Source organism: Canis aureus, chromosome 5, assembly GCF_053574225.1.
Source record: "Canis aureus isolate CA01 chromosome 5, VMU_Caureus_v.1.0, whole genome shotgun sequence".
NCBI lineage: Eukaryota > Metazoa > Chordata > Mammalia > Carnivora > Canidae > Canis > Canis aureus.
In genome coordinates this window covers 36,836,703-36,859,057 of record NC_135615.1, presented here as the reverse complement: position 1 = coordinate 36,859,057, position 22,355 = coordinate 36,836,703, and the positions used below count along the sequence as shown (strand labels likewise).

Below are 22,355 nucleotides of genomic sequence, written 5' to 3'. Positions count from 1 at the left end.
TGGCTGCCCATTCTGGTCAAATTGTAGAGTCTAAGTCTTAATTCTGTTGGGTGCTTTGCCTTAGTGCTGAACACAGAAGCCAGTGGAAGTAGCCAGAAAATGACACTATAAGTTTCATATCACAAACTTCTTCAGTGACAACAGCTAATGATAATCAGTGTTCTATTTCCTCCTACTCTTATACTTAGAAATGACCACCATTTCTTTCATACCACCATTTTCCATTTATTAGCAATAACAGAATAAATACCAATAGCACCAATTAAAAATGAATCCACATGATGTGTTTTATCCTTACAGCTGTAATAACTAGTAACTAACATGGACTGGAAAGCACTTTGCAAATGTAAAAAGTGCTGTACAGATACATTATAATTATCATCATTAATAAATTAGCCCGATTCTCCTAGTATTCAAAAGGCACGTAAGGTCAGATACATGGGTTCAATGGGGCAAAATGATCACAACCTACAATGTAGCAATGGTTCACATGTGTTGGCAACAAGTTTTACCCCATGCAATCCTGCAGAGCTGAAGTTACACACCCTTCAAAATATGGGAGAATGAAGCTAAAAGTAGACAAAACAGGCTTTTGTTTTTGAGATTTAATGTTTTTGTTTTAATAACAGACTCCTACCTCTCTTATGATAACTTTGAAAAGATAATATAGTTAAACTTGTACATTTTAACAAAATTAAAATTTCTTATTTAAGGTGACAGTAAATTTTATTCTTCTCTATGAGCTGATATTCCAGATGTCATTAGAGTTTCAAAGCATTCTGCGACTTCAGCGAGGTCAGATTGGTAAATTTTGTGCTTGCATACTCTCAGGTTGTAACTACGGTATTCATTCCAGAATTGTTACTAGAAAAAAACAGCTTTATCCATTCCCTTGCCAGCAGGAGTCTTGGCAAGAGACAGCTCTTGGCTGACCATAAATAAAATTCCTTGAATCACCAGTGTCTTGATTTAAGAAAGAAATTTTACTGTGCCTTTTATACACAAAAGCTGATTAAACAATGGTTAAAAAAACATTACTCCACTTTTTCACAGGTGTACAAAAGGAAATATAATGGAATTACATTCAACAATAAAGCTTAAAGTTCACTCTAGGTAATAGTTGCATTAACATTCACATACACAAGCACAGAGTAAGTATATTTCAGGAGTCTTATAATAGCATACAGCATACATATGGGAGATTGATTTCAGGTAACGTCATAGGTGTTAGCAAGATTAGCAATTCAGAGTGTTCTAAAAAAGGAAAACTAAACCAAAGAGAAGGTGTGGGCTAGCACACCAAGACAAATCACAGAATTCGAGGATTGAAAAGCCGGCTCACTGTGTGTATGAGAAAACAATTATTTTTCTTCAATTTCGGGGTCTTGAAATAGTTAGCTAGAGAAGGCTGTGTATTCAAAGTGCACGTAATTGTTTCTTAGAAAAGAGAGAGAGAGAGAGAAAGATCCTTTCACTTAGTCATTAATACATGCAAGAGGCAGCCCCAGAGTGACCTGAAAGAGTAAAGCTGTGATTGGCAGGTGGCCAGTATAATACAGATGTTTCAGGCAATTCTCTTAAAGCACTTCTGTAGCAGCATGATCATTTAAATGGCTGTAGACTGGATTCTCTTTTGAGGAGAGTTGAGGGGGAACTGTAGTCATCATATTTCTCTTTAAAGATTTATAGTTATAGATTTTCTCTTTTTTAAATAAATCTATCAAACAACAAACAGCATAAAATGAGGTGTTGGGGTTTTCTTTCACGTTTGCTTTTGCATATGTGTTGGAAAAGGATCTGGCCTTTTCATAAACATTGTGTGCAAAAGAATTTTTAATAAAGTGAGTACAAGGACATACATGGCAAACACATCAGATCTGCTTCTGTTGCCCCGGTTGGCCTCATTCAACACTGAGCCTTTGGCCTGTGTGATGAAGGTTTTAGGAATAATGACACCACAGCCAATAGACTTGAGGCCTCCTAAAGCCTTGTCAGTGGGGGTAGTTTTGTCTGCGGGAAGGTGGCTACCGCCTCTTAAGTTGTAAGATTTAAAAAGTCTGGTCCCTTTTAGTTTCGTGTTCCCCCTGGATTGGCAACTCCCACTGTTTCTTTGCCTTTCTTTGAACCAGCCCTCCTTGTACCAGCTAGTCTCACCTGGCCCATCCCAGCCGATGTCTGGCACTCACACGCCCCCGGTGACCACACAAACCTAGTGGCCACAGACACCCAAGCTGCTCAATCTCAAAATCTTTGAGCCTGCCCTGCAAGTGTCATCAAGACAGCATCCCCGGAGCACAGGGCAGAGAGTCCAACCTCTCACTGGCGGGACTGGAAAGCCTCTCATTTGCGGCGGAGGAGAAAGGAAACTTGGGTCTGCTTTTTAGGTTCTGAAAACAAGCCAGAGTGGAGAGAAAGAGTTAACACCAGACTTAGTAAAGCTTTTAAGACAAAAACCTGTTCAATGTGATCTACACAGACATGGGGAACTTTCTGCAGATTTCTGAGGTCTAGAAGAGAGGGCTCATGGAGAGAGGAGAAAGGTGTGGGGAGTTGCTACATGGGAGAGATTTGCCATTATTACAAAAACTGGCTAAGTGGCTTGTTTCCATGAGAGGACCTCACTGGTCACTGTTGTCAGTCGTGCTGTTCCCTTTCTCTTTTTTTTCCTGGGTCTTGTTACCCTTCTTCTTTTTCTTCTTTTTCTTGGTCTCTTCCTTTTTGCCGAAGGTTATGAAGTCACTTTTGTCAATTTGGCTGTTAGTGGGCTCCTGCCGGATGGAGATGATTGCGGGAGATCCCGGGATAATGAATTTGTCTGGCAACTCACCGGGACCAGATTGTTTGGGGTTGCCTGGTCCGTATTTAAAGGTCCAGCTGTTGCTGTTGACACCAGCACCGACTGGAGGGGACACCTCTCCTGCCTCTGGTTCTGAAAGACAGAATATCACAAGTCAATAAGAGTCAACACAAGCCTTCCAAGCCACACTAGTGACTGGACTACAGGGGAAGCTGTACTGACGAGCCTGGCCCCCAAGGACTCAGGGGTTATTTCTTCAAGCCTGAGGCCAAAGTCAGTGTTTGGAAACAATCAGGAGGGCAGATTTTCTCACCAGAAGGTCTGTAAATCTAATTTTCTAGTGACATATTTTTGGTTCCTTGTGAAGAGTTTCCTAAAGAATACAGTTGTGATTACTTATTCTGATGGGAAATGTACTGGATTAAAGCAGAAGTAGCAATAAAAGAACTAGGAATTTATTTCACAAGGAGCTGAAAGACCTATACTATAAACTCGAAGATATTTATGGAAGGAATTGAAGAAATGACAAATAAATGGGAAGATATTCTGTGCTCCTGGAATGGAAGAATTAATATTGTTATGGAGTCCATGCAATCCTTATCAAAATTCCCATGGCATTTTTCATAGAAATAGAACAGTCTTAAAATTTGTACAGAACCACAAAGACCCTAAAGAGCTAAAGCAATCTTGAGAAAAAAGAACAAAGCTGGAGGCATCGTGCTTCCTGATTTAAAGCTATATTACAAGCTATAGTAATCCAACAGGATAGTACTGGCATAAAAACAGACACTTAGATCCATGAAACAGAACAGAAAACCCAGGAGTAAACCCACACATATATATGGTCTATTAATTTACAACAAATGAGGCAAGAATATACAGTGGGGTGGGGAACAGTTTCTTCAGTAAATGGTGTTGGGAAAACTAGACAGCTACATGCAAAAGAATGAAACCTGACCCCTGTCTTACACTACACACAAAAATAAACTCAAAACAGACTAAAGACTTGAATGTAAGACCTGAAAGCATGAAATTCATAAAAGAAAACATAGGCAATACCTCCCTGATATCGGTCTTCTTGAATCTGACACCAAAAGCAAAAGTGAAAAAAGCAAAAATTAGCTTTTAAACTAAGAAGCTGGGGGATTCCTGGGTGGCTCAGCGGTTTAGCGCCTGCCTTTGGCCCAGGGCAGGATCCTGGAGTCCCAGGATCGAGTCCCACATCAGGCTCCCGGCGTGGAGCCTGCTTCTCCCTCCTCCTGTGTCTCTGCCTCTCTCTCTCTCTCTCTCTCTCTCTATCATAAATAAATAAATAAATCTTAAAAAAAATAAACGAAGAAGCTGCTGCCCAACAAACTAAATCATCAACAAAATGAAAAGGCGATCTACTGCATGGGAGGAAATATTTGTAAATCATATAGCTGATAAATGGTCAATACCCCAAATATATAAAGAACTCTTACAACTCAACAGCAAAAATACATACAATCTGATTAAAAAATAGGTGGAAGATCTGAATAGACTTTTTTCCAAAGACATACACATGGCCAACAAGTACATGAAAAGACACCTATCACTAATCATCAGGGAAATGAAAAATCAAAACCACAATGAGATACCATTTCCCACTTGTCAGAATGGCTATCATCAAAAAGACAAGAAATAACAAGTGTTAGTGAGGACATGGAGAAAAGGAACCCTTGTGGATTGTCAGTAGGAATGTACACTGGTGCAGCCACTATGGAAAACAGTATGAAGGGTCCTCAAAAAATTAAAAATAGAAATACTGTAAATCCAGTAATCATACTTCTGGGTATTGATCCAAAGAAAATAAAGACACTAGCTTGGGGCCCCTGGGTGCTGCAGTTGAGCCTCCCACTCTGGGCTTCAGCTTTGGTCATGATCTCAGGGTGGTAAGACTGAGCCCCATGTTGGGTTCTGCAACTGGCGCAGATTAGGCTTAAGACTAAGCCCTCCCCTGGTTCTCTCTCTCTCTCAAATAAATAAATCTTTTTTACAAAAAAGAAAAAGAAAAAAAAACCCACTAGCTTGAAAAGGTATGTGCATCCCTATGTTCACTGCAATGTTATTTACATTGCCAAGATACAGAAACAAACTAGGTGTCCATAGATGAATGAATGGATAAAAAAAATGTGGTATATATTGTAAAAATGAGTAAAAAAAAAAACAAAAAAACAAAAACCCTCATTTAAAATAGAGTCAGGGGGGTCCCTGGGTGGCGCAGCGGTTTAGCGCCTGCCTTTGGCCCAGGGCATGATCCTGGAGACCCAGGATCGAATCCCACATCGGGCTCCCGGTGCATGGAGCCTGCTTCTCCCTCTGCCTGTGTCTCTGCCTCTCTCTCTCTCTCTCTCTCTCTCTCTGTGTGACTATCATAAATTAAAAAAAAAAAAAGAGTCAGGGTGCCTGGGTGGCTCAGTCAATTAAGCATCTGCCTTCTGCTCAGGTCATGATCCCAGAGTCCTGGGATCAAGTCTCACATCAGGGTCCCTACTCCCAAGGAGTCTGGTTCTTCCTCTGCCCTTCCCCCCCTGCTCATGATCTGTCTCACTCTCACTCTTTCTCTCCCTGTCAAATAAATAAATAAAATCTTTAAAAACATAAATAAAAAATAAATAAAATAGAATGGAGTCATGAGGGGCATCTGGCTGATTCAGTCCTTGGAGCATGAGACTCCATCTCCAGGTCCCAGGTTGCAAGTAGGGCTTCCTTTAAAAAAAAAAAAAATGGAGAGGCAGCCCTGGTGGCCCAGCGGTTTAACACCGCCTACAGCTCAGGATGTGATCCTGGAGACCTGGGATCGAGTCCCATGTCGGGCTCCCTGCATGGAGCCTGCTTCTCCCTCTGCCTGTGTCTCTGCCTCTCTCTCTCTCTCCTCTCTGTGTATTCTCATGAATAAATAAATAAAATCTTTTAAAAATAAAAAATAAAAATAAAAAAAAAATGGAGTCAGGAAGCTCTAAAGAGGGGAGCTCTCTCACATATACCACTCCTAGCCGACTGCACTACCAGCAGGAAGAAGGAAGATAATTCTTATCTTGACAAAAATAGATACTTTTCATTATGCATTTCATCTCCTGCTTTTAAGAAAAAAAAAAGGATGACCTCTCCCTGCCCTGGCATACTAACCATTACCTGAAGCCAAAGGGAAACCACCACAGTCTCAGACTCTTGTTCTTTGCTAAAGAACTTTTTTTTTTTTTTTTAGGGGGTGCGGAGGACGGGTGCACAGGGAAGAGGAGAGAGAGAGAGGAAAAAACCAAAAGACCTGAGGCTCTAAGAGCTAAACAGGGCATTCCCTGCAGCAATTAGTGCTGTAACTTTTTTAGCCTTTCCACAATGAAAGACGCCCTGGGCATTTGTTCTTCTAATCACAACTGAAATACTTGAATCTCATTTGATGTCAGGTACTACACTACTGTTTCTCAAGCCAGTTCTAAGGGCCTCTGGGATCTCAAGTTTTCTGTCATAATTTTTCAAATGGAAGTTTCAATAACACTGGTAACATAAAAGGCAGCTGAAGAAGTAGATTTTGTATTATCTGGATAACCCCCCCCCCCCAACCCCCAAACTAAGAACTGCCAAGGGATTTCAGAACTTGTCTGCAATTATACTCAAAATGCTTTGTCTTCAGGTAATGGAGGAAAAAAAAAAAAACCTAATTTAGAGGTACATGATGCAGTTTCAGATATTAAAAGAAGGAAAAGAAGAATATGCTAATTAATAGCATGTGAATTAAAGAACACTCTGGGTACACATGTATTTTGACAACTACTCTGTCCAAAACAAAAGATAAATTAGTTGATTCAATTATTTGATCCCAAGTCTATCACAATCATCCTGAGGAGTGGTGGGATGAAGTAGAGAAGAGATGGAAACATGTGTGGGTATAGGGGATATTGCCCAGGATAGGAGTATGGGATTCTGTTGTAAATACAGGTCTATTTGAGAAAAGCACTAGGAGCCAACTTTACACTCCTCCCTCAGGGTGCTCAGAGTCTAGTTGGGACAGACACTTAAGCGATTATAAGGCAAATGGATAAATGCAATGACCAAGGTACATGTGAAATGTTTTGGGGATTTCAGAGGATAAAATTATTAATTATACTTGAGAAAGTCAAAAAAAAATTATTAATTATACTTGAGAAAGTCAAAGGCGATTCCAGAGAAAAGATGAAACTTGCAGTGAGACTGGAGAAAATTATTATGCATCCAAAGGGGTTTTTGATGCAAGACTTTCCCAAGAGTCCAACTGGAAGACAATGACTTCTAGAAGAGTAGAGGTCAGAGCTAGAGAGGAAGAGTAATGGTCTATCTGGGCAAAGTAATCCCAGTGGCCATGACATCGAAACCCTTTGACATCAGAGTAGTGTCCTTGTATCGGACACTGCTCCTTCGGTGGCATCGTGAAAAAAAAAGTTCTGCCAGAGAAACTGTTTATGTTTGATTGCAGTTTGGGATTTTTCTACATCTACTCTTTCCATCTCCTGATCTATGACTTCCCTATCTCTTTGAATCTGGCATCCTTAAACACTACTTTTGTAATACTGCTCATGTCAAACCCACTCATCATATAATAGCCAAAGCCAGTGGTCACAATTCAGTCTGTGCTGCCAGGAACCCCTTGGGAGCATTTGTCAGTCCCTTCTGGAGACACTGGTTTTTATCAGTTCCCTGTCAAACCATTCTCCTGATGTTCTCTTTTGGCCTTAGACCACCTTCTCTTCTTTTTCTTCAACTCCTGTGGGGATTTCAGCCAGGTCCATGGGTATGCATACTGTCCACATGTACTGCTGAGACCCAGATTTCTATGTGGAGACCCCCCCATCCTGTGCTCCAGTCTCACGTCTCCTAATACCTACCTATCCTGTATCTTCTCTTGAAAGTCTCATGGGGCATCTCAAGCTGAAGGAACTCCTGATTCCTCTTGTCTAGTTCTTTCTAAATCTCTCCAGTCTCAATAAATGGCACTCCACTCACTTTAATGCTCAAGCTGGAAACTTCAGAGCCAGTGTCCATTTTTTTTTTTCTATTTTCTGTTCCCCATTTATCATCCATCAAGACCTGTCATTCCTGCCTCCTAAATATACCTTGACTTGGTCCTCTTCTCTCCATTTGAATTGTCACTACCTTTTTTTCAGGGCACCATTATCCAGAAGGTAAATTCCAACAATTGCCTTGTTCTGCCTGTTTTGACACTGGCTTCTCTCTAGCCCTCCACCCAGGAGCCAGAGTTCTCTTTATTGCTACTCTTTCCCTCCTTTTATTATTTTTTCTTTTTCTCCTTAAAAAACAACAACAAAACAAAACAAAACAAAATCCCCTGAAGTATAGCATACATACAGTAAAATCCTACAAAAATAGAAGCCAGATTACATCACTCCCCTGTTTAAAATTATTCAGAGGCTTTCTACTGCCTTAACAAAAAATAAAATTTTTTTTTAAAAGTCAAACTCCTTAACATGGTATAGAACGCCCTTAAATAAATATATTTTTTATTCTCCAATCGCATCTACAAGTCTCCCTCTTACCACATAGGCCTTCTTTCAGTTTTTCAACACCCCTTGTGATTGTTTTTGCTTCAAGAACTGTATACACACAGTTTCCTTTTGTCTAGAATGATCTCCCCTCCATTCTTAGCAGGACTCCTCATTCTTCAAGTCTGTGCTGAAATGTCACCCCCTGGCAGAGGTGTTCTATGACCCTTCTACCCAAGCATAACCCTTTTACCTCCATCTGTCACTGTAACATCCACAGAGGCAGAAAATATATGTTTTATTCACCACTAATAGTTGATGTCTAGTGTGATTCCTGGCCCATAACAGGTGTTTAATAAAATACTTGATAGGTGGCTGAATGAAAAAACAGATATGAGAAGTGGCAGCCACCCTAGCAGATCCAACAGCTCTCTACTTACTGCACTCTGCTGTCCCTGAAGACAGTGAAGTAATGCGTGTGAAGTGCTAAGCCTGATAGCCAGCGCAATGGAAGAGCCCAATAAACTGAATCACATATGGGATATATATATATATATATATATATATATATATATATATATATATATATATATATATATATCTTGGGGCTGGAAGGCAGGTTAGAATAATGTAAATTTAGTTACCAGAATGCAGTAGGGAAAGGAAGCGTTTTTCTTTCCACCAAATCCCTTTTCCTACAGCACGCTTCCCCCAGTGAAGCTTACTCTATAGCTCTTTGGACATAGGGCCATCTCGATGCTTTTTCTCTGAGACTAAAACTCATTTCTTTGAGCCATCTGAGATAAATCTGCAATTGAGCTCAGCCAGAACCTGCCTGATTACCTTTAAAATACAAGCCCTGTCCCTGAGAGATGAAGACAAAAGCAAGACTGGTATTGAAAAGCCTGGGATTTGGCATCTAGGAGAACTGGGCTTCTGTACCAATCCATGGTCCTTCAGTGGCCCTCACATAGGCCAGGATGGAAATTTTTTCCAACCACAGCCAGGACTCTGCATGGGGCCTTGGAACTGTCATCTGGAGATGCAGAACTCAGAGATATCTTTATCTTACAGAATTAAAGGACATTAATGGCTCTGCCTGTTGGCTGAGGGACCCCCTCACAGCAGGACTGCTAAGAGTTAATGAGATTTTTTACATGTCACTAAGCTTCTCGGCCTTTGCTGGGAGTCCTGGTTGGTCTGACTCAGCCTTAGACTCCAAGAAGCAGAGATCCACTCTGGTGCATCTTCCTCTGATCCAGCTTATGGAATCCTTCACAGACCACTGTGTCTAACCTGTTCTGGCTGATGTGTAAGCAACCGTCTCTGAGGGCTCATTCAGGTGAAATAATAGCTTCAGGATCTGGCAAACAACATTTACTGACCTCCTCCTAATCTTGAGTCCCTTTTGGCCAAGAGCACTAAAGACCTTTGGCTGGCTTTGCCTGTGAAATGCTTGGACTTTGAGGGCAGAATCAAGGAGATGCTCCCCCTTAAAGAAGATGAGAAAGGAAGAGATGCCAGGGCCAGGATCAGCACACAGTCAGTTAAGGGAATGTTTCCTCTTTTGGTGCTGCTTCCCTTCCTCCTCTTGTGACTTGCCACAAGTCTCTCTCCTCTGGTCCCAGGGGACCTAACTTCCTGGCAAGGATGAGACTGACAAGCAGTCAAGACTCTGCCAGACTCCAGAAAGAGGATTTCAGGTACACATCAAGTAGGTGGGGGTCTGGATTCTTAGGCAGAGCCTTCCCTGACATTCAGATTTCAACCCAATGGAATTTATAAAAGCTTTAATAGAATATAATCATAACTACAGTAAATGGCTTTGCTTTTTTTTTTTTTTTTTTTTGTGGCATTGGCTGATTTCTCCACCATAGGTAGGAATACATTTAAAAATCAGAACAATATACATATTTTTAAAAATGTGTACAAAAAAAAAATGTGTACAGATCTGCAACTTAAAAAATTGCCCTCTGGAGGTAGCTGGCCACTTCACTTAATCCTATAAACTATTTTTTAAAGATTTTATTTATTTATTAGAGAGAGAGAGAATGAGCAGGGTAGTGGGATCAGAGGGAGAAGCAGACTCCCCACTGAGCAGGGAGCCCTACACAGGGCTCCATCCCAGGACCCTGAGATCACAACCCAAGCTGAAGGCAGGTGCTCAACCCAGTGAGCCACCCAGGTGCCCCTATAAACTACTTTAGACACCTCCCTTAGGCATTGCCCATGGTCTTTTTGGCAACATTCCCTACATCCCTCTTTTCAGCTAAAGGAACACTGGCCAGAGTTTGGCCTCAGGGATTCGGAGGAGCTGGCTGGAGGCTTTGCCAATGCAGATGCTGGGGAAGGTCCTGAAAATTGTGAAGCAAATGCCAGACTTTGTAAACTCATCCCCAACTCTTATTCTCAACTGCTGTGGACAATCAACTAACACCAGCAGAGCAGTTTTCTGATTTACACTGATTTCCTCCAAAAGAACAACACCAAGTCATTTTGACCAAGGACAATGTTTTCAGGAACGCTCTTGGAGGGCACAGGCTGGAGAATGTGGGAGGGTGGTTAAATTATCTTTTCCTCTGTTCATCTTGCTTTGTTCTTCTGAACTTGAGAGCCTGCTCTGACTTTAGCACTTAATAGTACACAGGCCTGCGCAATTTACGTAAATATTTCTGAACTATGGTTTTCTCATCCATAAAATGAAGATGATCACCTTCCACAGGCTTATGGATGTATTTTAGATTTACTGGGATCTTCCTATGTGCGTGGCACTGGGCTAAGTAGATCTGCATGCAATATAATTTTTGCTCCTCACAAGAACCATATGAAGTAAATATTGCCAATATCCATGTCTGTTTTATGGATATGTCTGTTTTATAAATGAAGAGACTAAGGACCAAGGGTCTTGAGGTTACTAATTGTAGAACCCAGGACCTGATGGAATCTGGACAGTCTCACTCCACCACATCCTGAGCTGTGTATAAAGGCCCTTGGAAAATTCTGAAGCATTATACAAATGTAGCAATTATTTTGATTACATTTGCCTTGCCACCATTTGGGAGTCAGAGATGCAGGCAGGAACTTCTAAGCTAGAAACAGAAAGGGGAAAAAAAAAAAAAAAAGAAGAATCAGAAAGGAGTGAGGCTGGGGGAGGGGCACGAAGCGGGAGTGACAAGCTCAGGAAAATCACAGCCCGGTTCTGCAGGTTTCTGCCCTCCCCTTCTCTCCCCATTCATCCCTTTGTTGCCATCTTTGGGATTTTGGTCCTGAGGTTAATAAAGAGCTCCCAGAAAACCCATCATTTTGATTAAAGCCCAGGCTATCTTGCCAGACAGCACTCTGGAGCATGCCTCCCGCCCACCCCGCTAGGTCAGTGCAGCCAGCAAAGGCTTTTAAATGATTACAGCCATTTCCGGCCCAGCCAGCCAGCTCCCCTGGATTGCTCATTCTCTGGCGGGCTGCTGCTGCTGCCTCTGGCTGCCCAGGGAAAAGTCAGAGCACGGGTGGTTCTGCAGATTCTGGGTTTGCAGGTGAACATCCAGGCTTTCTGTGTAGGGACACCCTGCTTCTCCCCACTGCAGCCAGCCGCTGCAGCCTCAAGCAGCTCTGATTTTGTTTGCACCCTTTTGGCTTTTATGCAACCATTTCATGCATCTGTCTGTCTCTCAGTTGTGTGTATGTGTGTGTGTGTGCAGCAGAATTTGGCAGATTGTACAGTCATACATGCTCAGCCTGACCAAAAGGCAAAAACCATCCGCCATCAAACCTGCTGCAAGACCAGGCTGAACAACATCCCTAGCTCCCCCTCCCCATCCTCCACTTGCGTCGCCACTAGAACAAGCTCCACCTCCTCTTGCTCACTCAGCCTTTATGAATTGGGCAATGTTAATCTGAGTAATTACAGCCCACAAATCACAGGAGAACCATAGTCTGCAACCCAAATGCTGTCCAGGATCAGAGAGAGGAGGAGAAAGCTCAAACCACCTGGGTTAGCATTTCCATCATTTATTTCCCCACTGCTTCTTAGATCTTCAAATGACGGTGGAAAGAATTTTCCATGGAAACAAGACCATGTAAAAATATACTGCTTGTTCTCTGTAAGGTATTAGGCTCTACAATCAGAATAGGTTTAAATATGGCAACATCATATAAATCATGTGATGTTTAGCAAATCATTTAACATCTTAGTTTTCATATGTAAAGGAGATAATATCTTTATATGTTTATATCTATCTATATTTATATATAAATTATAATTATAAATTAAAGTATATATAAGTTAAGTTATATATATTTATAGATATATAAAATATGTAAAAGAGTTTCCATTTTATAGGTAAGGAAGCTGAGGGCTTAAGTTACAGCAAGGTGATTTGCCCTGAATCACACGGGGATTTGGTAATAGAGCTGAAAAATTCTTCTCATGTGGACTCCCCAGCTCAGTAATAGATTTGTTATTATTATTTTACTCCTGTGAAGCCTTGGGGATGAGGGAGGAGACAGAGTTGAGCTCATTCACAGACCTAGCATTCTGACCGCTAGAGTAGCTGGGAGGGGACAGGGTTAGTGTGATGGGAGGCGGGCTCATGTGAATCCACTCCTCAGAGGCTGCCACTCCCCGGGGTTCCGCCTCCTTTGCTGGGGGGAGGTGGTGTGGTGGGGAGGAGGCTGCATGATCTGGAAGGAGATTTTGTGGATGTTTGTTGCCTCAGGCCACAGCTGGGCTAATTTTCAGTAATCTTGGAGCGGAAGAGATAAATACAGTGGCATATTTTTAAAGCCACAGCTCTTGCTTTGTGCCCAAAATAACTTTACCATTTCTAGGTTAAGAGTATAAAGATATCATGTGCTGTGAACCCAGATTCAAAAATTGGAATGAAAAAAAAAATCATATTTCTTTCCTTGACCCCATAACCCAGCAGGGCTCAAACTATGAGGTTTTCTGTACCTTATTCCTGGTTGCTAAAGTCTCCCGCAGTCCAGAGGGCAATTTCCCTTTATAGCCTTCTTCTTACAACGCCCCCAGCCTCAGCCAACTGTTATAGCCTAGGGGTAGCAGAATGCTTAAAATGAAAGTTTGGGGGACACACCGATTTGAGTTGGAATCTCAGCTTCATCACTCACATGTGTAACGTTGGGCAAGTCAGTAGGCCTCCCAGCCTGCATTCTTTCATATGTAAAATAGAGATGATAATATTCCCCTTAAAGGACTGTGAGCATTAAGAAGACAATGCTCGTAAATCACAAAGAACAATGGCCAGCCTGCAGAAATCGAAACAGAGGATGGGTATCATTAGGGTGCAGCATTCCTCTGAGGAACTTGACTTCCGGTGCCACCCCCCCACCAATCCATTTATTCTTGAATGCAGTATTTCCAGGAATTCTCTTTTCCAGGGGCCCTCCTCCCATCTGCCCCTGCCCCTCCTAGGGATCATTAAAGAAGTCTAGCTGTGAGGTTTTCCAGCTTAGAACTGGTTGCTAGGTAAGGAACCATTCTCCAGAGCCCTCTGAGCAAGGCAGGCGGGAAGGAGGCAGTCTGGACTTGGTGGACCACACAACAGATGAGGGAGGCATCAAAAGCCTCAGGTTCAAATTGCAGCTCTACCATTCTGCTTTCCACTCTTTTCTACTACACCAACTTACAGTTTCTTCACCCGTAACAAGGATAAAGTAGCTAACCTCCTGAGAGACACGGTTACGCAACTAAATTGATTAATTATGTACAATAAATTAGACATGGTGCTAGGAATTAGGGACAGAGATATGAATAATATTAGGACAGGAACCCTGCTCTCAAAGAGTTAAAGTGCAGAAAAAGACAAATGAATAAAGACAATATTGTTTTAAGTGAAAGGGGACTTCCACTACCTCCACTGTGACCTCAGTCTGTACTTTCTAACTGATTTAAGTTCTTCTTTCCAGCTCATCTTTCCCAGCGGGCAAAGCATTTGTGGTGGGAACTGAAATTGCCCCCTCAAGCATTAACTAACGCCCTGACTCCAGCAACACCCTGCATGATTGACCCCAACACCGTGGCCGACCTGACCTTTACTGCCCAGCACACCGACCCACTGCCCTTTGCCCTATATTGGAGACAGCAGCATTCTGGAGACAGTCTCTGATACACTAGTCTGCTGTTCTGGTGTTGGCCTCCCTGAAATAAATTCTGTTCTTGCTTCACCACCCCTGGGTTCTCTGCCTTTGGATTTTGTCAGCAGCGGTAAGTGACCCAGAGAATTTGGTCTGTTTGGGACGCCCCATTACCCAAAGCACCAGGTGCTCTTGCACCCTTGGGCCCCAGTTACATAAGGAATAAACAAGGTAAAGAGCTCTGGCATAAAGATGGCATTAAACTTTCTAGAGACAGTGTGTGCAGAGGTGAAGAGCATGGCTCAGAAGTTAAAGAGCCCTGTTTCAGATCTTGTCCCCAACACTTTAGACAGGTATGTGACCTTACTTAACCCTAGGTACTCAATTTCCTAGGAATTAAAATGGGTATAATATAGAGTTATCTTGGGGTGGTTACACAGAGTAAAGGAGATCATACATGTAAAGTGCTTAGAACAGTGCCTGGCTTAAGTAAACAAAACATGGTTTAAATGTACAATATAGGTAAGCCATTACTATTATTATTCACAAGTAAATTCTCTCATATCTCTGTTCCAGTATTCTCAAGCCTGAGGGCTAAGCCCCTTGATGGTGTGATCCTTAAGTGCTAGTGACATATAATAAAGTACTAGCTAGGGATGAGGGTCAGAGGGAAGTGTAAAACACATGCAGTCCAATCCTAGATTAGAACATGCCAATTTGGTATTTTCATACTCTACAATCCAGTAATCTCACTTGTGTAGTGCCTAAAATATATAAAAATGTATATTGCATTGTTTAAAAAACATAGATACTAATAAGAAACTGGATAAATAAATAATAATATAGGCATACAATATAGTATGTCCTTAGCTAAAAAAATGAGGTGGGTCTCCGTGTACTGATTTGAAAAGGTGTTTGTTAAAAAACAAAGCTGTATATTAACATGCATAACATCTCATTGTACTTTTTGAAAACCTACTTTTTAAATTTTTTTATTTTTTATTTTTTTAAAGATTTTATTTATTTATTTGTGAGGGACACACAGAGAGAAACAGAGACACAGGCAGAGGGAGAAGCAGGCTCCCCATAGGGAGCCTGATGTGGGACTCCATCCTGGAATGCCCTGGGACACCGGGATCACGCCCTGAGCCAAAGGTAGAGCTCAACCACTGAGCCACCCAGGTGTCCCTAAAAACCTACTTTTTTTAATAAGCAAAAAATATTCAGAGGTGCCTGGCTGGCTCAGTCAAAAGAACATGCAACTCTTGATCTTGGGGTTGAGAATTCAAGCCCCATGTTGAGTGTAGAGATTACTTAAAAGTAAAATCTTAAAAAAAAAAAAAATTTGTATAATCAATTATGTGACAAAAAATTATTTTGAAAAATATTTGGAAGAGCAGATCCGAGTGTAAACTATTGACTTTGGGTAGCAATGCATGTCACTGTAGGTTCATCGAATGTAACAAATGGACCACAGTGGGGGTGGACATGGATAGTGGGGAACGCTTGTGTGGGTGTGGGGACAGGGCCATATGGGAATTCTCTGTACTTTCCACTCAGTTTTTCTGTGAACCTAAAACTGCTCTATTTTTAAAAAATTTTTTTATATAGTTATGATAGTCACACACAGAGAGAGAGAGAGAGAGAGAGGCAGAGACATAGGCAGAGGGAGAAGCAGACTCCATGCTGGGAGCCCGACGTGGGACTCGATCCCAGGTCTCCAGGATCGCGCCCTGGGCCAAAGGCAGGCGCTAAACCGCTGCGCCACCCAGGGATCCCCCTAAAACTGCTCTAAAAAATAAAGTCTATTAATTTACAAAAATATTTTAAGGATACCCACAAAACTGTTAACAGTGGTTGCTCCACCGAGCAGGAGTGGGACTGAGGGAAACATTTTCATGCAGTGATGTTGTATGGTTTAATATTCATATCAACAATATAATTACATGTTTTATTTTACATTTTTTTGAACTTGATACACACTAAGCTGTTGGTAGTAGTTACTTTCTGGGAGCGTGACGGGAGATAGGAGGTAAGGTACTAGTCATTTTATTTTAGTTTTGCACAGATTTAATTTGTCACAATTTTTGGCCTGTTATAATTAAATCAGAGAGAGATTTAAAAAGATGACTAGCCCAGCCCCTACTTAATCAGCCGCAAATTCAAAAACTGGCTGAAAAATTAGCTGAAACAAAACATCTAGATAGTTTGGATCTAGGACCAGCTACATAATTTGTAGGGCCCGTAAAAAATTATTAAGTACTAAAAAATGGCAATAGCATAATATTAAACCAAAGAAGCCTTTCTAAGCACCAAGACCCCATGAAGCAGCCTCGGTGGGACCCCAGAGCTCCTGGGTCCCTCCTTCTTTTTCTTTTTTAGGATTTTATTTATTTATTCATCAGAGACAGAGAGAGAGGCAGAGACATAGGCAGAGGGAGAAGCAGGCTCCATGCAGGGAGCCCAACATGGGACTTGACCCCGAGTCTCCAGGATCACACCCTGGGCGCTAAACCGCTGGGCCACCCGGGCTGCCCTGGGCCCCTCCTTCAGCACCACAACTCCACAGGGACTCTTTCTACAGTTTTCATTCTGCCTGTTGGAAACTGAGGCACAACCATTTCACCCAACAATAAAACTGCTTCTGTGTCTGCTTGGGTTTTCAAACTTTTCATCTCTACCCTTCCCCCTCACTTTGTTGCAATCTGTGCTTCTTAAATTCTGGCAGCAATCCCAGGCTCTGTGTTGCTGTGTCACTTCTGAGCCTTGAGCAACCATTTCTAGACAAGCAGTCATCTCCCTGCACTGAGGGTATAAAATGGAGGTACCTTCAGAATACCGCAGTAGAAGAAGGGAAGTGGAGTGTCATCTGGGGAAAACCCTCTTCCACCACCACTATCCCACACTTTGTACTTAAAGTCTGTACCATTTCGTTTAATTTAGCAAAACCATTTTGAATCCTATTTACTGTGTGCCAGGCGTTGTGCTAAGTGCCAGGAATATTAAACTGAGTAAATGATAACATTTTTTTAAATGTTTACCATGAGCTATGCACTGCACTATGCATTCTGCACGCACTGTCTCAATGAATCCTTAGAGCAGCCAAGAGTCTTTCTTCTTTTACACACTAATAAATCTGAGGAGCAATGATTGAGCGGCCCAACAAGAGCCTGAGGCCCTGTGCAATGCTGTGCTGCCTCCCTTAAGAAGCAAACCAAGGCAAAATTTAAACAAATCTGGCCTCAGTCTACACATTTGCTCATGCAAGATCAGATCAAGGCCACCAGAATTAGCTAAGAACATTACCAAGGACAGTCCTTTTTACAAAAAATGCTGTAATCACCTCCCTTTTGGTTCCACATTTCTAGACACTCAGTTTCCAATCTTACTAGAACTGAAAAATCTAGGATACAAAATCAATATACAGAAATCTGTTACATTTCTGTACACTAATAATGAGAGCATAAAAAGACATTAATAGTCCCATCCCCTTTAAATTGCACCAAAAAAATAAACCAAAACAAAACAAAAACACAAACCTCTAGGAATAAACTTAGAGTTGAAAGACCTATATTCTGAAAACTGTAAGACACCAGTAAATATCTTCAGAAATTGAAGATAACACAAATGGAAAGATTATTCCATGCTCATGGTTTGGGAGAAGAAATATTGTTAATATGTCCATACAACCCAAAGCAATCTATAGATTTAATGTAATCTCTATCAAAATACCAGCAGCATTCTTCACAGAACTAGAATAATCCTAAAATTTGTATGGAACCACAAAGGGCCCTGAATAGCCAAAATCATCTTGAAAAAAAGAACAGGGATGCTTGGGTGGCTCAGTGGTTAAGCACCTGCCTTCAGCTCAGGGTGTGATCCTGGAGTCCCGGGATCGAGTCCCGCATCGGGCTCTCCGCGCAGAGCCTGCTTCTACTCCCTCTGCCTGTCTCTGCCTCTCTCTCTGTCTCTCATGAATAAATAAATAAAATCTTAAAAAAAAGAAAGGAACAAAACTGAGGTACAACAACCCCAGATTTCAAGATACACCACACAAAGATTTAGTAATTAAGGCAGGATGGTATTGGCACAAAAACAAACACATAGGTCAATGGAACAAAACTGAGAGCCCAGAAATAAACCCATGATTATCTGGTCAATTAGTCTTTGACAAAAGAGGCAAGAATATACACTGGGAAAAAAACCATCTCCTCAGCAAAAGGTATTGAGAAAACTGGACAGCAACATGCAAAAGAATGAAAATGGGCCACTTGCTTACACCATACACAAAAATAAACTCAAAACGGATTAAGGACCTAAATGTGAGAACTGAAACCATAAAAATCATATAGGAGAGCACAAGCAATAATTTCTTTGACATGGGCAATAGCAACATATTTCTGGATAGGTCTCCTGAGGCAAGGGAAACAAAAGCAAAAATAAACTATTGGGCCTATATCAAAATAAAAATCTTCTGCACAGCAAAGGAAACAACAAACAAAACTAAAAGGCAACCTACTGTATAGGAAAAGATACCTGCAAATAATGACATATTCGATAAAGGGTCAATATCCAAAATATATAAAGAATTTATACAACTCAACACTCCAAACCCAAATAATCCAATTAAAAAATGGGCAGATGACATGAACAGTCATCTCTCCAAAGAAGACATCCAGATGGCCAAAAGTCACAGAAAAAGATGCTCAACATCATTTATCATTAGGGAAATCCAAATCAAAATAACAATGAGATATCACCTCACATCTGTCAGAATGACTAATATCAAAAACACAAAGAGGCACCTGGGAGGCTCAGTGGTTGAGCATCTGCCTTTGGCTCAGGTCGTGATGCTGGAGTCCTGGGATCGAATTCCACAACAGGCTCCACCTGCCTATATCTCTGCCTCTGCCTATATCTCTGCTTCTCTCATGAATAAATAAATAAAATCTTAAAAAAAAAAAAAAAAACCACAAGAAATAGCAAGTGTTGGTGAGGATGTGGAGAAAAAGGAACCCTCATGCACTGTTAATAGGAATGAAAACTGGTGTGGCCACTGTAGAAAACAGTATGGAGCTTCCTCAAAAAATTAAAAATAGAATTACCATTTAATCCAGTGATTCTACTACTAGGTATTACCCAGATTAAAAAAACACTTATTCAAGATCTATGTGCCCCTATGTCTACTATAGCATTATTTACAGTAGCCAAATTATGGAAGCAGCACAAGTGTCCATCAACAGATGAATGGATAAAAAAGACATTTAAAAAATTGTTTTATATTTATTTATTTGATATCAGTAAGACCTTTTTTAAAGATTTTTATTTCTTTTTTTAAAAAAGATTTTATTTATTTATTCATGACAGACACACAGACATAGGCAGAGGGAGCCCGATGCGGGACTCGATCCTGGAACTTTGGGATTACACCCTGAGCTGAAGACAGACACTCAACTACTGAGTCACCCAGGCATCCTAAGATTTTAATTTCTTTACCTGAGAAAGAGAGAGAGAGAAACAAACAGGCTCCCTGTTTAGCAAAGAGCCTGACATGGGCCTTGATCCCAGGATGCTGAAATTGTGACCTGAGCCAAAGGCAGATACTTAACCGATTAAGCCATCCATGTGCCCCTAAAAAATTTTATTTATTTATTTATTTTTCCCCCTAAAAAATTTTAAAAGATGTAGTATATATCAGTGAGGGTGACAGAACATGAGAGACTCCTAACTCTGGGAAACGAACAAGGGGTAGCAGAAAGGGAGGTGGGCAGGGGGTTGGGGTGACTGGGTGATGGGCACTGAGGGGGGCACTTGACAGGATGAGCACTGAATGATATGGCATATGTTGGCAAATTACTCCAATAAAAATAAATAAATAAATACATAAATACATAAATAAATAAAATAAAAGATGCAGTATATGTGTACAACAGAATATTACTCAGCTATAAAAAAGAATATCGTCTCGCCATTTGCAACAACATGGATGGATCTAGAAGGTATAAACACTAAGTGAAAGAAGTCAGAGAAGGACAAATCCTATATGCTTTCACTCATATGTGGAATTTAAGAAACAGAACAAAGAAAAAGGGATGATAAAATAAGAGACTCAAATATAGAGAACAAACTGATGGTAACCAAAGGAGAGGTAGGTTGGAGAATGGGAGAAATAGGTGATGGGGATTAACAGTATAATTATCATGATATTGAATAACGTATAGAATTTCTGAATCACTATATTATACACCTGAAACTAATGTAACACTGTATGTTAATATTACTGGAATTTAAAAAGTTTCCAGTCCTTGGTTTAGGTAGAGAAAAACACTAAGTTGATAGCTCATGAGTTGTCTTGACATATCATAGAATGAATTTTGAAGATTCAGCAGAGGTAAGGGAGGTCAATAGAGCATCTTGTCTTAAAAACCAACCAACCAACCAACCTTCTGGTGGCTCTCCGCTGTTAACAGATGAAACTTTCAAGTTCTTTAGCAGGATGTTAAAGGCTCTACAAAATGTAATTCTTGTATGCCTTTCTAATCTCATTTCCCAACAGTCCTCTATCCCTTCTACCCAAGTGTACTCATTCTAATTAACTAAATTATATATTTCTGATTTTTGTTGTATTTTTCTTTTTTGGGGGTGTTATTTTTGTTTTTAGAGACCGAGAGAGAGAGAGAGAGAGAGAGAGAGAGGAGCACACATGCACAGACCCTGACACAGACCTCAATCTCACAAACCTGAGATCCTGACCCTGAAATCATGACCTGAGCTGAAATCAAGAGTCAGATGCTAAACCGACTGAGCCACCCTGATTTTTGGTGTTTTTTTTTTTTTTTTTTACATGTATTGTTCACTTTGTCCAGAACTCTCCTGTCCCACATCCTACTTACCATCCTTCAATACCCAGTATTAAATGTCACAATCTTTGAGATGTATCCCTAAATCCCCAATTCCATCTTCTGGGGTCCCACAACATCCAGTATTCAGAGTTGCTGAGGCAGGGTTTAGGCCCTGTGAAAACAATTTTGGGGGCCCTCTCAGGAAAGGTGGACCAGTTTATCACATTTACATGTAGTTTGTATTGATTATAATATAGATGGACATTGGGTCCCATTCTGGACGAATAGGCTCTGGTCATTTGTCCTAGCTTCCTTCCTTCTTATTGGCCCTGCCTGTGCATGGCACTATCACGGTCCTCATCACATGACACTATAATATTTCTATCTTATTTCCTTACATTTCTATCTTCCCCCACTAAATTATGATGACAGGACTGTGTGTTAACATTATATTGGCATCACCAAGACTACAGACCGACCTAGGTAGGTGCTTACTGTTTGTTTAATGACCGTATAGAGGGTTCTAACCAAATTCTGTATTAAAGCTAAGCCAAGGAAAGCACTGTTGGATAGGATACTCTAGTACTTCACGTGCGTGTGTGTCTGTGAGTGTGTGAGAGAGCGAGAGAGAATAAATGAACAAATGAATGGATGAATGAAGAATTTAAAAGAGACTGCTGGGGGTGCCTGGGTGGCTCAGTTGGTTGGGCATCTGCCTTCAGCTTGGGTCATGGTTGGGTGTGGTCCTAGGATTGAGCCCCACATCAAGCTTCCTGCTCAGTGGGGAACCTGCTTCTCCCTCTCCCTGCCACTACCCCTGCTTGTGAATGCTCTTTCTCTGTCAAATATATAAATAAAATCTTTAAAAATAAATAAAAACTAAAAGAGAATGCTTATGGTGGTGGTTAATGGTGGAGTTTTAGGAACCTGCCTGTGAGGTGGGTTTTGTGAGGATCTTCCTAGTACTCTTCAAATTACAACCATTTAAAGGGTTAGTATCCTAAATGCAGGGTTGCAACCCTGAGTGAGAGAAGACAAAGGTGGCTAATTTATATCTCTAAATCCCTAGATTTAGAGAGTTCATTCTTACTAAAGAAATTTCCCCAGAGCAAATATATTTATTTATTA

At 41.1% G+C, this 22,355-nt stretch overlaps 1 protein-coding gene across 11 annotated transcripts in view; it reads right to left on the bottom strand.

The window, feature by feature from the left end:
* Nucleotides 1–200: 200 nt before the first annotated feature.
* Nucleotides 201–22,355, bottom strand: part of LOC144313986 (protocadherin alpha-C2) — a 187,483-nt gene continuing 165,328 nt past the window's right edge. For 10 of the 11 annotated variants that reach the window (XM_077897549.1, XM_077897546.1, XM_077897550.1 and 7 more), the window contains exon 4: nucleotides 201–2,929. In XM_077897549.1, coding sequence (XP_077753675.1) covers nucleotides 2,619–2,929 — 311 coding nt within the window. In that variant the 3' untranslated portion in view covers nucleotides 201–2,618. The remainder of the gene's footprint in view (nucleotides 2,930–22,355) is intronic. The other variant, XM_077897555.1, reaches the window with a different exon arrangement.